This window comes from Zalophus californianus, chromosome 11 (genome assembly GCF_009762305.2).
Source record: "Zalophus californianus isolate mZalCal1 chromosome 11, mZalCal1.pri.v2, whole genome shotgun sequence".
Classification (NCBI taxonomy): domain Eukaryota; kingdom Metazoa; phylum Chordata; class Mammalia; order Carnivora; family Otariidae; genus Zalophus; species Zalophus californianus.
This window is the reverse complement of record NC_045605.1, coordinates 110,195,774-110,212,847: the sequence shown is the minus strand read 5'-3', so window position 1 is coordinate 110,212,847 and position 17,074 is coordinate 110,195,774. Positions and strand designations below refer to the sequence as shown.

The 17,074-nt window shown below is 49.3% G+C and overlaps 1 protein-coding gene across 5 annotated transcripts in view; it reads right to left on the bottom strand.

Annotated features, from left to right (window-relative positions):
- Nucleotides 1–17,074, bottom strand: part of PPFIA1 (PTPRF interacting protein alpha 1) — an 85,481-nt gene that overhangs the window by 11,196 nt on the left and 57,211 nt on the right. For 3 of the 5 annotated variants that reach the window (XM_027579924.2, XM_027579925.2, XM_027579926.2), the window contains 5 exons: nucleotides 13,562–13,713; nucleotides 12,490–12,662; nucleotides 12,213–12,306; nucleotides 6,356–6,437; nucleotides 6,049–6,249 (listed from right to left, as the gene is read on the bottom strand). In XM_027579924.2, coding sequence (XP_027435725.1) covers nucleotides 6,049–6,249; nucleotides 6,356–6,437; nucleotides 12,213–12,306; nucleotides 12,490–12,662; nucleotides 13,562–13,713 — 702 coding nt within the window. Of the gene's footprint in view, nucleotides 1–3,812; nucleotides 3,840–4,345; nucleotides 4,409–6,048; nucleotides 6,250–6,355; nucleotides 6,438–12,212; nucleotides 12,307–12,489; nucleotides 12,663–13,561; nucleotides 13,714–17,074 lie in introns of all 5 variants that reach the window. The other 2 variants (XM_027579922.2, XM_027579923.2) reach the window with 1 other exon arrangement.

Sequence of the window (17,074 nt, the reverse complement as noted above, 5' to 3'; positions counted from 1 at the left end):
AAAGAGGGGGCATCAGTACAGACCCTACAGGCACTGAAAGGGTAATATGGGAAAACTGTGGACAGCTGTAAGCAACCTGGATAAAATGGGCAAATTTCATGAAAGACATAATCTATGAGAGCCACTCAGTAAGAAACAGGTAACCCGTACCTAAACTTGAATTTGTAGCTATAAACCACACAAGCATAAGCACACATGGTGCACATACACTCAATCTCTACTCTAAATGCCTTCACTGGTGAACTCTACCAAACATTTATGAAAAAATTACCAATTCTACACAAACTGTTACAAAAAAGTGAAGAAGAAGGAATATCTAACTCATTCTACAAGAGCAGCATTGTCCTGACACCAAAATTGGACACATTTCAAGAAAACTACAGACCAATAAATATCCCTCTTAGACACAGAAGCAAATTTTCCTTAACGAAGTATTAGCAAATCAAATTAGTAATAAATTAAAAGAATAAGGTATTATGACAAGTGGGGTTTATCCCAGGAACATAAGTTGGGTCAATATTTGAATGTGCACAATAGCCAAACTGTGGAAAGAGTCGCGATGCCCTTCAACAGATGAATGGGTAAAGAAGATGTGGTCCATATATATAATGTCCAATGGAACATGACTCAGCCATCAGAAAGGATGAATACCCAACTTTTACATCAACATGGATGGGACTGGAGGACATGATGCTAAGTGAAATCAGTCAAGCACAGACAGTCAATTATCATATGGTTTCACTTATTTGTGGAACATCAGGAATAGCAGGGAGGACATTAGGAGAAGGAAGGGAAAATGAAGGGTGGGAAACTGGAGGGGGAGACGAACCATGAGAGACTATGGACTGAGAAAAAAACAGGGTTTTAGAGGGGAGGGGGGTGGGGGATGGGTTAGCCCAGTGATGGGTATTAAGGAGGGCACGTATTGCTTGGAGCACTGGGTGTTACACGAAAACAATGAATCATGTAACACGACATCAAAAACTAATGACGTACTGTATGGTGACTAACATAATAAAAAAAAAAAATCAGAAATTCACTGTATCAAAGGACTAAAACGAAAAACCAGAGATGTGAGAAAGGTGTGTGACCAAATCATTACTCATTCATTGAAATCTTAGCAACCTAGGCACAGACAACATCGGCCTCAACCTGATAAAGGGCTTCTACAAAAAATGCAGATCTGACAGCACACTTAGTGGTAAAAGACTGTATGCATTTTCCCTACACTCAGGAACAAAGTTAAGGATGTCTGCTCCCACCACTTTCATTCAACACTGTACTAGAACTCTCAGCCACGGTGATAAGGCAAGAAAGAGAAATCAAAAGCGTGAGTTGGAAAAGAAATAAAACTGTCTTTATTTGTAGATGACGTGATTATCAGTATTAGAAAACAAACACAGAGCAGCTATCTGAACTAAAGTGAGTTTAACAAAGTTGCAGGATATAAGATCAATAAAGAAAAGTGAACTGTATTTCTAAATACTAGAAATGAGCTGGGAATGGAGATTTGAAAAATACCATTTATGATGTCATCAAAACCGATGAAACCCTTCGGGATAAATCTAATAGAATATGTGCAAGATTTGTGCCATGAAAAAGAAATCAATACATTATAAGTACATGTATACACATCCAAACAAAGGTGCTGGATGTTCTTCAGTCCAAGAAGGCTAAGTTACAGTCACAGGAATTCTGTAGTTGCCTTACAGAATCCTTGGAAATAGTTAACTCTCAACTACCACGATGTTCTGGCTTGAAAATACAGCCTCTACTCTATTATTTACACCAAACAAGCTAGAAGAAACTAGTCAAATTTCAACAAGAACGTTCAAATTCGATAGAAAAAAAGTTTCACTACTTTCTCTAAATAACCATGAGTGAGAAAAGCAGCAAACATTCTTGGAAAATCGTCACAATGTCATGTTTTTCATTCTTTCAAACCTCACTCTCAATATCACAGACCTGACACTTAAGAGTGTGAATATCCATCACTGCTTTTTGCCTCTGTTTATGTATTCTTAATTGGACACAAAATGCAAAGAAATTTCTAAACAGACAATTCCATGGGAGCAGAGCCCGCCTTAATGTTGTTTACTCATTACATACTCTAGTCCCACTTCTTAAGTGGTCCATAACGTGAGCTCCTGGGGGAACCAGGCTCAAAGCCAGGAGACCCACACCTCCTGGGCTACTGTCACAGCCTTCTGAAAAAGCACATGACAGGGATCTCTCTTGGTCAGAGAACACCTGGGCTGCAAGAAACTGCCACTGCACAGGCTCTATTGTTTCCAGCACTGACATGATCACAAATATAATTCTGCTTTGTAACCTCTGTAAAATGGGAGGGATGATGGCAGGTGTCAATAGCAGGCAGCTTGGTGTGCACAGACAGCACACCGATGCTACTTGCTAAGTGAATGCATCGACGACTTGACCACACCCTGATGTTTTCTTGCCCTGAATGCCCAAGGGCATTTCAAACTCGCCCTTGGCTTTAGAGCTGGTGACTCTGTAATAGCACGTGGAAGGCACACTGTCCGACTTCTGCCCTTGGTAGCAGGTGGCAGTTGTACCCAGGACACCTCTTCGTTCTCCTCCCATCTAGAAGAGGGATGGAGCAGAAACAGTCCTTGCTTACGCTGAAGGCCGATGCTGGCTAATTTCTGGTGTCATTGGCATGGCTCATCCTTGTTTATGTTTCCACTGCAAAGAGCAAACGTTCAGCTGATTTACCTTACAAGTCACGCCCTGATATAGGGAATCTCATACCGAGGTGCTGCCAAAGCTCTCCTTAATGTAAAACACCGATGTTTAAGCAGTCATGAAATGCACCCTTTTTAATTCACTGATGGTCATTATTGGCTCTGTAAAGGGATATCTGAGCAGGCTAAATGATTAATGAGGATATTTATCTGGAGTAGTGGCACAGAGTGCCTAAATCATAGGGCTGGAGAGGGAGCTCACGGAATATTAGAAGCACTCTCCTCTTTTGCTTTTAAAAAAAAAGCGATAACATCGGTTTGATTTTAGGAGTACAAATAGAGGAAAACAGCTGTTTCAACCATCAACTGGAAATGAGAAAAATTCAGATTTAAGATTAGTTTGATTTTCTTCAGATATACCATGATCCTTTTGAGATCCTTGAACATGATGCCATGAGTAAGAGCCTCGGGAAGAACCTCCTGGCCGCGCCCTTGCAGCCTCCGATCTGGCACTAAAACAGAACAGCGAGTCAGGCAGCAATGGGGCTAGAATCACACATAGGGAACCACTGCTTTTCATCAAGCTGTCTCAAATAAAGGCTGCAAAACAGTCGTGACAGAGCTTTTTGTGAGCTGAAGAACCAGGAAGCTGAAAATTCAAGTGTACGTTTTGCAAGGAGAGGCTTGATTTCTGAGAATCCCACAAGTAAGAAAGCCTCTTGACCAACACAGCAGCAGGACACCACTTAGTAACACCCTGATACACAGACAGGCAGGGACAGTCCCCGTGCCAACTCTCATGCTGGGTATGTACCCCAGGAGCTGCCAAAGCCATGGCACACTGTATGACAGCCGTGTGGCTAAACGAAGTAATCTCTGTCACGCAGAGTTCACCACCACGGTGCCACATGAGAAAGGTTCAAAATTGTCCATGAGACGTACTCTTTAATCCTATGCTTCGCTCTGACTAACGCTTTAAGTCATCAACAATATTCTGCACAAATTAAGATGTTCAAAATGTCAAGAAAAGTCAATTACAAGCTTTCATACTCCAGCTCTTTTGCTGCGGTACACATAGTGAAGAGTATATTATAGAGAGTCTCCAACCTGAGCCCAGGTTCCCTCCTCATCCTCCTGGTGTTACGAGGTTAGGAATGCAAGAGAACATAACTGTTAGTATTGGTGAGCTTAGTGATGCAAGCAAATTAACATTGTAGGGACGGTGCAGAGTGACTTGAGTGAAAAAGTTAAAAAAAAAAAATCAAAGCATCATGCAAAACTCATGCAAAACCAAAGATTCCAGTTCCTCATGCAAAGAGCCAATTTCCCATGGCAAGCACGTCCATATAAGGAGAAAACTAGGGCCAGAACATGAAGACTGACCGCCAAACTGATGTCTCTCCTTAAAGGAGACAGGAATTAAATCTATTCTAAATAGAGCGAGTCTACCAATTTTAAGCTCCTGAAAAAAAAATCTAAAATAGAATTCCATTTCACACGTTTAACTAATACCTAATGGAAATACTTATCGGAACAATTTAATGTGAAATGACATTTTTGCTTCCCAAGGAAAAGCCAAGAATCGTGCCGTTCTTAGGTGGGGAGCACTGGGGGAGGGCAAGCTCGGGGCTGTGACTGACCGTTTGTGGCGTGGCTGTGAGCGTTTCCATCTCTTCGTGCGTTAACCAGACATTTCCTGTGGTCTAGGGTGACCCCAGTGATCAACCACATCCAGGGCAAGGGAAGCAGTGACAAAGAGGAAAGGTGGCAGATACGTAAGCCTCAGGCACATAAAAGGAGCAGGTGGAGGCAAAGGCCATTCTTCTCACCTTTTCATTTTAGATGCCCGTATGGAAAATGACAGAACATTAAAACAAGCTCACCCCCTTCATAAAGAATAACCACACCATACTAATACTGTGTTGTCAGTAACCCAAGAACAGCCCATAATTCCTAGCACTTCATTTGCCAAGCTTACCACCTGAGGTATGCAAAATATAAGAACAACATATTTTGTACTTCTGAAAATTGTGAATGATTCTCAACTAAATCTTATTCAATACATTTACAGTCTTACCCGAACAGAGCACAACAAAGAGCACAGTCCCCAGGTCTAGTTTTGGACTGTGGGACAACGAACGGTCCCCAGGAGGTGCTCTGAGGTGACTGGGCCACGCAGACGGGACAACCTTGTCTGGGGAAACCCAAGAGGCAGGGCACAGGGCTGAGGGCGTCGTCCAACACAATGGCCAGTGACTTCAAGGAGCCAAAATCCCGGCCCCACTGAAGCGCCACAGCGGACCCGAGACCCAGCAAAGCGCCGTACCAGCCGCCGGGCCCCTCCGGGAATGAGCGCGCCCCGTCTCACGGTGCGGTCCCCTGCTTGGGGCAGCTCGCCGTGCCTGTGCGCTGGCTCCATCCGTGAGCAGCAGCCTTCACCGGACAGTTCGTAAAGACTTTGGGAAAACCACCCTACACCTTCATTTCTAGAAAGGCCACTCTAACTGGAAAAAACTGGGCCACAGGGACCCGGTCAGATGCTGTGACAGAACGTTCCCAGCACAGAGCTCCCTGGGCCACAGGTAAGAGCGCAGACGGTTCATTCCGACCCCTCCCCCCAGAAACAAAGTGAAACAAGCCAGCCAGCAGCCCCTTTCTGTGTGGGGGGCCGCAAGCCCTGACTCGGGCCCTAACCTGCCGCTCGGAGCAGTACATCTGTGAGGCTCTTCTGTCTCTCCATCGGGTTTTCCCTCAGAGCAAACCAAGAGCAGAGCGGGGACTAAGCCAACGTAAAGAACCCGCACTCTACAGACCAGGGCTTGGCCTGTCTTGTCTCCCGGGAACCATCCAGGTTTTCATTAGGGTAGGGCCGCCCACTCCATGAGGGGGCCCCCCGTAAGGGCGGTCGCGGTCCTCCCACATGGAGCAGAACCTCGCGAGCACAGACAAGGCTTGGGGTGCGCCTGCAAACTCACGGGCTGCTTCCAGCTCAGAGCCCCCAGGGCCTCTGGCTCCCGGAAAGGGCCCAACACGTCCCTCAGTAAAACACTGGGCACAGTGCAAGTGGGGAATCGCAGCTTTCTCCCCTTCACTTTTGGTCAATTCATATTAAATTAGAGATAGTTACTTTTCTATGCTTTTAAAAACTCGTATTTCTATATCACAGAGCCACACTGCAGCCAAGCGGTTACGTTCAGGAAAGGATCTGTGAACCCCCCAACTGTCACCAATTAAAAGTTGTCATGTTTCTGAATGCTAAACCTTTAAGTTGGAACACTGGTATGTTTGTAAGAACTGGAGAAGCAACAGAAACAGCAGGTACACTCTTTCTGCAAACACGCACCGTTCTCGAAGTAGGAGGGGCTGACGGACTTGTCAGGGACATGATTTCCTGAATCGCCAGCCTCAGCTTCAGCCTGTGCAGAGGGTTGCTGATGCCGATCTCACGCTGGATCTCCGTGTCCGACAGGGCCGACATGATGGCCCCACTTTTCACATTGGCTCGGCAAGCGGCCACGTACCAGGCAGGCATCCCAACCCATAGCTGGAGACAAGAAGTGTTAAGGCCAGAAGGTTATGCACAGCGTACGGATGGATGAACACACTCACATATGGAACATACTCCACCCCAGAGGAAAAGAAAGATATACCTCTAGCCAAACAACAACGGTCGGTCCATCCCACTGTGCAAAAGGCAAACCTTGTCTCCGGGCTTCCTCGAGCAATTCATGCCTACAAACAACAAGAGATTCAGCATGAAAGACCCACCAGTGCATGCATATATAAAATGAGCTGAACAGAGCTATTCTCTTTACACATTTCTAAAAGTATCCTCGAGTCATCTCCTGGCAGAATTAAAGACTCATTGCCAACATTAACAATCCCAGCAGTCTTCATGTCCAAGGAAGGAGAGTCAAGGGACTATCTGAATAATGAGGAAAACTGGGTAGGAGAGGAAGCTGCAGCCAGGAGAGCCAAGAAGCCTCTGTGAGGGCCTCAAGGGGTCCACACGGACAACATCACAGAGTTTTGCACCAGGAACGGTCTGATGTGGCCAGTAAGTCATGGCCGGGTGCTGGGTGCTTCCAGTCTACAGTGCTATTTAGGCTCATCAGGTACTTGTAAGCTAAGATGCTGGGTCATCCTGTGGTTTCATCCCCAGGCTTTATACCCAGGAAATTTAAATCCCAACCATGCATATCAGCGCACACAGGGCAGACCGTGAGACTCAGATATCATCAGGAGCCAACACCCACAGGGGCGGCAAGCAGGAAGCACCAGAAATATTCTGTAGGCTTGGCTCTAAAACCCCCAAACCATGACTTTACCTTATTAGCATCTTTAAAAAGGATCGTCTACTGATAACGAAGTTATGTAAGGGGCAACACAACAATCTTTATGAATCTTATCTTACTTTTTTGTGTTGTGTCCTTACAAGGCTTTCTGAAAGACACTAATTCTTCCTAAAAATGAAAAGTCTCCCAGAGAAGGTGGGGTTGGACTGGGGGCGGTATACCCTATGTGCCGGGGCATCCTGAGGCATTTTTCAATCCCTAGGTCACTTTTAGTGTTATTTCTCTTTAATAATTTCCGCAGTCCAGTGAATCTGTTATTTCTAAAGATATACATAGGCTCTTTGATATATTTAAATATTACTAGACTTTTCCTGAGACTGTGAAATCTACGTAAAATTAAAGCTCAAAATGTTTCACATAAAATTTCAAGTAAGTGTTCCTTTAATCAACCTTGGGTTTCCTTGGAGTAACAGATATTGTAATTATGCAGGAATGATTACATCAGAGAATGCAACAACTCTTTTTTTTTTCTTTAAAGTAAGCTCTGTGTCCAACATTGGGCTCGAACGCACCACCCTGAGATTGAGAGTCACATGCTCCACCACTGAGCCAGCCAGGTGCCCCAGAAGGCAACAAATCTTAATAGCTTGGGGGGTGGGGGAAAGGCAAACTTTTCTCATTAAAATAAGCAAAGCTATTCATAAACCAAGAAACGGAGGCCCCCGGGCTGTGGGCATCCTGCTCCGTGGCCCGAACACTGCACGGAAGAAGTCAGAGGAGGGGCCTCTCTGGGTGGAATAAGTCATCAACGTGCTCAATTAAATGCTGACTTCCGTGTCCTAAGGACAAATTCTCAAAGATGGTGGCTATATTTTACGTGAACACTTACTTAAGCCAAGTGAGCCCTACGATCAATACTAGTATTTCCTTGGCCAATGGGCTGGGAAAAGGCCTGAGCTGCGGAAGCGTGGTCAGGTGCTAAGTCCTAAACAGTGTGGCCCAGCCAAGGAGGGGCTCTGCCCTAGGCCAGAAGGCCTTTCAGAGGCCCTGCACTCTCAAAATCCACTGAGCAGTGACCGAACCCAGGGCACTCTGCCACACGTTGTCTTTTAAAATGAAATAGTTATTCAGGAGCACCTGGCTGGCTCAGTCAATAGAGCATACGACCCTTGATCTCAGGGTTGTGAGTTCAAGACCCACACTGGACATGGAGCCTACATAAAAAAAAAAAAAAAAAAATCAGAAATAGTTATTTGTTGTAAACAAGGACTATAGGGTTAAAAACAGTCCACAAATCCCATGACCTGGAGGTTGGTGCACATGATTCTGACTTTACCAGCACCTTCCTCCTGGCAATGGCCATTTGTGCATCAAAAGCCTTTTCTAATATGGATGCGCTTTGAGCTCAGGCCCGTGGTCCCGCTGAGACTGAGATGAGGCAGTGGAGACAGGACCATGCAGCAAAGGGATGCAGGAGCCAGCAGGAAGGCGGGGCCCCTGTGGGGTGGCTGAGCCAGGCCTCTGCCCGTGCTCGACTGCCTCCCCTATCAGTGCACGGCGCAGAAGACTGAACACCAACGGGACCCAGGTGGTAACACTGGCACCCCTTCCTTCTTGCAGGGGTGACTGCTCCCCCCACATGAAGCAGGCCTCCTACGTGACAGTGGATGACGCAGAGCCCCTGGACGCCGCGCCGACGTCGCGGGGAGGGGAGGGCACACCCAGGACTCCAGGGCCAGCTCCACTGCCGTCCTGTCACTTGTCACAGGCACACCCCTTCCCCGCCAGATCTAGCGACTGTGTTTCTTTCTCTGGCCACTGGGAACAGCCTACCGCACACAGCCAACTTCCTTCATTTGTGGCTGGTATAAATTAAGTGGCTGTGTAAACTTACAAACTTGCCTGTGTACCCAGACGGTCACTCTAATGAGCGACAGAACCAACCGGTTTTCTCCTTCTTTACTACAACTACAAAAATAAGCATGATAGGTAACAGTTTACTGGAAGGAAATGAGGGATTCTTGTCCAGGTCAATTTCCCAGAAAACAAAATTCTTCTGCCACGAGCTCCAGAGCCTCAAACACAACACGTGAGGTCGTGGGGCTCTGAAATGTCCAGCGCTTCTCTGCCCCTAACTCGGTGCTGAAGAACCTAGGTTACGAGCCAGTCTCCTGGAGGGGCGAGAAGACTTGTCTGGCTTCTGCTGTCATTTACGTCCTTCCTCCGCTTTCGGATGCCGCGCTCCCCACTGTGGCTGTGTCCTCCTCGGTGTATGGCCCGGGAGCCCAGCCGGAGGGACCGCCCCCTCTGCGGAGGAAGACGGAGGAGCCCTGCACCTGCCACAGGGGTGCCAGTGTTACCACCTGGGTCCCGCTGGTGTCCAGTGTTCTGCGCCGTGCACTGATAGGGGAGGCAGTCGAGCACGGGCAGAGGCCTGGCTCAGCCACCCCACGGGTGCTGCGGGGTGACTTAGCTGCGACCTAATTTCCCTCTAGACCCACACACCTGATTTTCCAAACACCTGTTCTAACATTAAACTGATGCGGAATGCCCGGCCTTATAATGAGAGTTGCAGGAGAAAGACATTTAGAAATCTGCTCAATTCTATGGTGAACAGGCATATGTATGTGAGAAATCACATAACCTAGGACAGATGACACGTGTTTTTAGTTAGGACATAAATACGACAGTAAAGTCGCCTTTCCTAACAAGAAGCACGTGAGCCTTTGCTCATCAAATACGGTATGACAACAGGCCTCGGGCCTCATCTTTTTGTTTGTTTTAAAGATTTTATTTATTTATTTGACAGAGAGAGACACAGCGAGAGAGGGAACACAAGCAGGGGGAGTGGGAGAGAGAGAGAAGCACGCTTCCTGCTGGGCAGAGAGCCCGATGCGGGGCTCGATCCCAGGACCCTGAGATCATGACCTGAGCCGAAGGCAGACACTTAACGACTGAGCCACCTAGGCGCCCCGTGCCTCATCTTTCTGAGACCGGCACCTCGGATGCAGGCGTACAGGGCCCTACCCACCCCCCCACCACGGTTCTGCCAGCCACGCAGAGCATAGCTCTCGAAAACCCGAGAATAACTTCTGACTCCCTAAAAACTTAACTACTCATAGCCTACTGCTGACCAGAACTGTTACCAATAACAAACAGTTAACACACATTTTATATGTTACATGTATTATAGACTGCATTCTTTAATAAATTAAGCTAAAAAAAGGTTATTAAAAAATCATAAAGAAAATATATCTACAGTGCTATACTTTATTTATAAAAAAAAAAGTCTGCATATAAGTGGACCTGCACAATTCAAACCTGTGTTGTTCAAGTGTCAACTGTACATTCTACAACTTGCCATGCATGACAGCAGAGTATGGGGTATGACCCACCCGTAGATACTCAGTCATAGCTATGGTAACACAGAACCAAATCCATCAATTTGAACATCTCAGCTCCAGAAAAACCTACACACACACACACACACACACACACACACACACGAGCACGCACATGCAGTGTGAAATTTAATCACATGCTGGGGCAAATAACTTAATAAAGGCTGTCCTCATATGGCCAAGTACTTTAGCATACCTCCTGACAGTGACAAAATAAATGCAGGAAACAGAGGAAACGTTTGGCCAATTTATGCTCCCATGTGAAATACACATTTCTGGGAGCAGTGGGGTGTGAGAGCCAGAGGGCACTGCCCCAAATCTTACCGTTTTCATTACAGAAAGTATAAGATGTGAAATAAAACACATCAGCAAAATCTAAGGGACAGAATTTTCCTAGCATGGTTCCAGGAGCAAAAGGCCTAGTTTCAATATTAAATTTCACACAGCCAAATGGCAACTCCCCAAGATATTTTAAAACATTTTTATACAGTTCAAAGATAGCAACATTCAGATTAGACCACTGTTAAGCGGTTTCTACAAATTTCCATTCCCAGAGAACCAAAAGACTGAGTATTCCTAGAGTACTGTGAGCAACAACAGAAATAATAGCATTTCACCTGAAACAGAATCCACGGTATGTCAGTCAAGATCATTTTTATGACTTCTGAAAAGAAAACTAAAATGAGGCACATTTCACCAAAGAGAAACCAGCTGGCAACTCCAGGGGCGAAAGGGGAGCCAGCCTCTAGCAGAGAGGGTCCCGTGGGCTCAGGCGGGACATGCGGCCCCAGGCTCCAGACCAGTGCTGGCTCTCAGGGCACCCGAGGGCAGCCAGATGCCTTTCCCGTTGTCAGGTTCATCTCAGAGCCCGCCACGTCCTGCCCCTTGCCATCGGCCCCATCCTCCTTCCCGGGCTCACGCCCTGCGCCTCCCTGCTACACTACACACCGCCTTCCTCTGTTGAAGAGCATCAGTTGTCAGATCACTGAGATATGGTCCCAGCTTACCCAGTTCATCCACTTAACTCTGGTTTGGGACATGGTGAGCCAACACACAACCTGCTCTGGATCAGAAAGTCCCAGAGAAACGCGTCAGCACTGTGCCTTCGCAGCCCTATCCCGAGGCATCACAACACCAGAGATCCTCGGCAGGAAACCGTCCCCACTGTCATCACTCGTTTCCAGAGTCAAGACAATTCAGAACTGACGTGTAAAAATAGACTACAAAACTGAGAATCTATTTAGGATAAAAATTCAGACTCCCCTGGGGAAGGAAAGAAGGACAACACAGTGAGGATTTCCTGACAGGTGACTGGCATGAACAGCAAATTCTGCATGCTGGTCGCCGAGTCTTCACAGGCTGTAGTCCTACGTACAATCGGATGTACGGTTAGTTTATCCTGTGTATATTTACAAAGACACAGACGTGTATCTCACGCTCCCGAGAGCAAGGGAGGTTAAGCGCCCCCCTCGCTCCCACGTACGGAGGAGAAAGCGGAAGCGCCCAGAGGCCCAAGATGGGCCGGGGCCAGAGCCAGGATTCAGAGTCAAGTGCTGCAAGGCCGAGCCCCGAGCGCAGACCACGACACGTGCTAAGACAACTCCCAAGGTGGGCGGGGAACCCAGGTTTGAGTCCTTCCGAAACTTCGTAAGTGCTCTACCACCTCCAGGAAGTACTGTTTAATAAAGGCCTCAGGTGCATCTTTTTGGACACTACACTCAGCTGGATGGTACATTTAATAAATAACCGTTGGTTAAAAATCAGGTGCAACTGACAGCCGCTCAGTGAGATGACAAATAAAAAATGCTTACTTTTTTTGAAGTTTACGATTTTTTTCAGCCTGTCCTCCCAATTTGCTGAGTCCCAGGGCATCCTGAGAGGAGTTTTCTGTCTCTGAAGCAGCAGCTGTGGGGAAGCAGAGGGACTGAAGTACCGAGAGGAACGGACATGGCCCTGTGCGGGCTCTTCCCGTCAGGGGGACGCGCGTCCACAGGCAGAGCGCGAGCAGTTCCGAGGGCGCCTCTGCCCGGGCAGCCAGCACACGGAAGTGCCCGCGCACGCCACAGTGGGCACGCCTGCGCCACCAACCTGGTCCCGTGGGCTCCTTGCCAGCGTGGCCGGGACGGCCTTTCTCTTTCTTGCCAAACAACCGGCCAATCGAGGACTTGATGCCCTTCTTCTTGGGGGCTTTGTGCAGCGAGTCCTGGCTACTGTTGCTGCTGCTGGGGTTGCTCACGGGGCCATCCTGTGAGCCTGTGGAGCTTGGGGACAGGAAAGGATCTTGAACAAGTGCTCAGCACAGCACACCATCCCACACATGCGACCTAGAATGCTCGGCGTTTTTAATATTCCTTCACACTTCACAGCCAAACCTGAGGTCTTGCCTTCACAGAGTACGTGAGAAGCACAAGCTCCTATCAACACTCCCCGGGAGGGCTGTCCCCAGGAGGCTGACACTGTCTCTTTTTCAGGGAGGCTGCGGCGCCAAGCCAAAGGGGCCGAGAGCTTGGGAAGGCACTCCTACAGACGCTGGCCCTGCTGCCCCTTGGGAGCGCTGTGCTCCTCCCCGAGCAGGCCCTCCCTGGCAGCCAGCGGAGGTGAGAACAGGGCCACAGCACAGAGGCACACACAGCCCTCCCCGAGCACCGCCCGGCGTGGAACAGAAACGCAAACAGTGCTGGTCTGGAATGGGGTGCATGAGCAACAGAGTGGCTACTGGAGTGGCCTGGGTGTGAGGACAGTGCGGGGCTCTTGGATGGCTCGGAAGGGCACAGAGCGCCGCCAACAGAAGGAGCCGTCAGGAGCCCGCGCGCTGGCACAGGCTCCATCGGGAATAGAAAGTTCTCCACAGTCAGTGTGCAGACTCTGAAGACATGAAGTCGTCCTAAAAGTGCTGACACCATTTAGGCCCTTTCTTTCCAAACTGACTTTTGCACAAACAGCCATGCGTCTTCTGCCTGATCCCTACAAGGCTCCCCGAGCTCCCGCAGGCATCCCAAGAACATCGTTCACATAAACTCTACTCAATTCACTGGTATTTCTTTAAAATCATTGTTCTGCCCTTTTTTTCTCCCCCAAGAAAAGATCAAGGGTTTCTTAAAACTGCAAACTAGCACCGGAGAGTTTCCCGTGGGGTGCGCAGCGCCCGCGCGCGCCTTACTTTCTGCCGTCCCTGATGTCCTCGTGGCTGACCGTGTGCAGCGCTCCTTTGTGCAGCCTGTCTAAGCGGAGGGGTCTTGGGGAGGAAGGGGGGGACGTTTCACATTTTATCGTTGCCTTGTCATCTCGTACCTCTTCGCGGGAAGTCGGCAGCTATGGGGGAGACAGGGAGACCAGTTAGTGACACTCCACCATAGAACAATCACGAAGGCTCTAAACTGTAGCCATAACCTTATTTGAAAACCTAGGGGTGTACAAAAAGCCTCAAGTCAGCCTGAGGCTGTGCTACGGGGTGGTCCTGTTTGTAAGCAGCAGCCCGTGGACACCCCCCGCCCACATGCATGTGAGTGTAGGGCGCTCCTCTCCCCGAGCCTCCTGGCAGCCTACAGCTCACCCTCCCCGGAACCCTGCGCTGCCCATGGCGAGGAAAGCCACTGTAGGGGATGGCAGAGACTGGAGCCATGCCCCCAACCACATCACTATAAACTGGGCCCTCAGGAGCTCTCCCTGACGGAGTGCTGAGAAGGAACGTGTTTATCCCCTGATGCCATTCAAAACAAGCACTGGTGAGTGCAGAACCCTCTCGTGCAAAACTGTCCAGAGCTTCTTGTTTTGGGGGGAAAAAGAAATAGCCTGTACCATAATCCATCAATTCTAGTAATGATGCAAGCTGTGGAGTCCCTAAGGTCAAGTTCAAAGTGAACAGGCACCCCCCTCTTCCACCCCACACAGGTGTCTGGCCCATGTCTCTCAGTGACGTTATAACCTGAGGATGGACGTGCAGCCTAGAGACAGCGGGTTCCACAGGGCGGGGATGAAGTGACCCTGGGCTGCCATCACGAGAAGACGGCCCCCTTCAGACTGCCCGTGTTATTTTCTGTGTTGCATCTGTGCGGCCTCAGGCAGGAAGGCGGGGCCGGTCCGGCCTGCGCTTTAACCCCACCTGGCAGGTCTCACTCACAGATCTGGGCTTTGTGGCTGGCTAAGGCGGGGCTGGGTCTCATGAGACATGCGTGGCAAACCCCTGTAGGAACAGTGAGACTGGGGCAGCCAGTGGTGCTTTGTAACAGGACCTCTGCAGCTGCGCAGGGGCTTGGGGACACCCATGCGCATTAGCACCGTGCGGGGCTGAGCTCAGGTAGGACACAACCGTAACCAACAGCTGGATAAGTCATTCGTTCTTTCCTGATTTCCCATCACAATCATTAGACAACAAAAGTTTATGTTAACTGCTTAGAAATTACCAACATAAAATTTAACAGGGACAGATTTCAGTAACAGGGATAAGATTTCAAATCCAGGTTAAAGCAATGATTTGTAAAAAAAAAAAACAACAAAAAAGAACAGGATGGGGGAGGGACACTCGGGGCTGTGCTGACAATGAGGTCAGCAGAGACACAGTTCCAAGTGCAAGCCTGCCCTGTGCCACAGCCCAAGCCACATGGCAAGCCCCAGCCAGGCCTGCCCTTCCCCTGTGCTCCCAGGAGAAGTGTACCCTGCCCAGCACTGGGGCCCACCAGACTTGTGCCTACAGGCTGCTGTAGCCTTGACTAGAAGGGGAGTCTCCACGAGAGCTGGGAGTTAGCCCAGCACGCACCAGCGCCAAGCATGAGGAGGAAAAGCAGGGGGAGGAGGGGGGCACGGTGCACGGCACGTGCTGGCCCTGTCCATGCCGACCCGGCACTCTGCGTGTGCACCTGGTTTCATCCCCCCAAAACCTCCAAACAATGCCCCTCCAAGAGGCAGTCAGCGAGCTCAAGTGACCACAAGCAACAGGAGCGGCTGTCCTGCCTGGGTTCAGGAGCACGCCCCTTCTTTCATTGAGAAAGTCCTGCTCCTAAGAAAACCGCAGAGGCAAGCCAGCCGACTCAGGATGTGCTGGGTCCCGCTCTGCTGTGGGCTCCCAGTCTCTGCGGACGGTGTTTACAAAGGCGTAGTCTGTGGCCGGCCCGAGGAGCAGGATCCCCTGGTCCTCCTCACGTGACAGGAGAGCAAACCAGGGCAGAGCACACCCAGGTCACAAGACAGTCAGTGACAGAGCTGGAGCTTGAACCCAGGAGTTTCACTAAACGGCCACACCGGTCTGTGCAGCGGAGGGGCTCCCCCGGTCGCTGCCCAGTTCCTAGCACCGAGCCCCCGACCTAGCAAAGGTGCCGCCCTGTCAGCGCACGGCCGGGTGGGGTCGGGGTGGGGGTACACAAAGCACAACAGTTACGAGGGAGACGCTCTGGTCAAAGGACCTGTCCCCTGATGAGTTGTACTTCCTCTGAAAATGGGGAGGCCCGCCCCGTGGTCACGTGTACAGAGGAGAAGCGCCGAGGCCCATGCGGGTGGCGGGCAGACAAATCCGTAGTGCACCGGTCTCCGCACCTGGGAAATGGGGTCACAACATAACCGGTGCCTCACAGGGATGCGTGCCAGGGTCAGAAACAGGCTCCCAGAGCACTCAGCGCAGCCCCGGCGTGCGGCAGGTGCTCTCTGACTGCTGCCACGGCTATGCTGGTGGTGCCCAGTTCTCAAATCTATGGCTCTGCTTCGGGAATTTCTCTTTTTGAAAACTATTATGTCTGGGGCGCCTGGGTGGCTCAGTCGTTAAGCGTCTGCCTTCGGCTCAGGTCATGATCCCAGGGTCCTGGGATCGAGTCCCACATCGGGCTCCCGGCTCAGCAGGGAGTCTGCTTCTCTCTCTCCCTCTGCCGCTCCCCCTGCTCATGCGCTGACAAATAAATGAAATCTTAAAAAACCAAACTATGGCGTCTGGTCTAAGTAAGCATACAGTGAGCAGACATCGGTGAGAGAAAGGAGAGCGCCCCCGTCGGTCGCGGTGCTCTGGGAAGACCAGCTCAGCTGGCAAGGGTGACCACCACACTAGAGCGCCGCTGGCCCCGCACCCCCTGGCACGAGCATGCTGCGCGCTGGATTAGGGCGCCCTCCTGGGGAGTAGGGGCACTCTTCCACATCACAGACAAACAGAGGAATGTTCCGCTACTAAAAATTTTACCTTTCTACGATGTTTCCTTAAATCACTAGGCTGATAGAGGCATGCAAAGAAATGAAGAGAAATCAGATTTACTGCACATGCTGAAGTTAGAAATTCAAGGACCAGAACAGGCAAATATATTTAAAAAAGAAAAACAGGAGAGATATAAGTGAGATAAAACTTGTTTAGGAACAACATAACTGGAAATAGAACTTTTTTCCACAACAAATTTAAACATAATAGGTTATTCAGGATTTACTAGAGAAATGCTATAAATTATTACACGGGGAGATAAATTCCATTTTAACACACACAACTAATTAAAATACGGCACTCTGCGCAACACAGGGACTGAACAGCTGTCTGTTCGAAACTCTTCTTGAGTCTGTTTTCCTTACTGAAAACCACGCTGCACTTTTATAATATCAACCTCCTGCCTGATGCAGAAGTTCCTGCATACCTACTCCAGCACCCAGCAAACCTGCTCTGGGGAATGACCTGCGGGACGGTAATGACAAATCCTCACCTAGAACT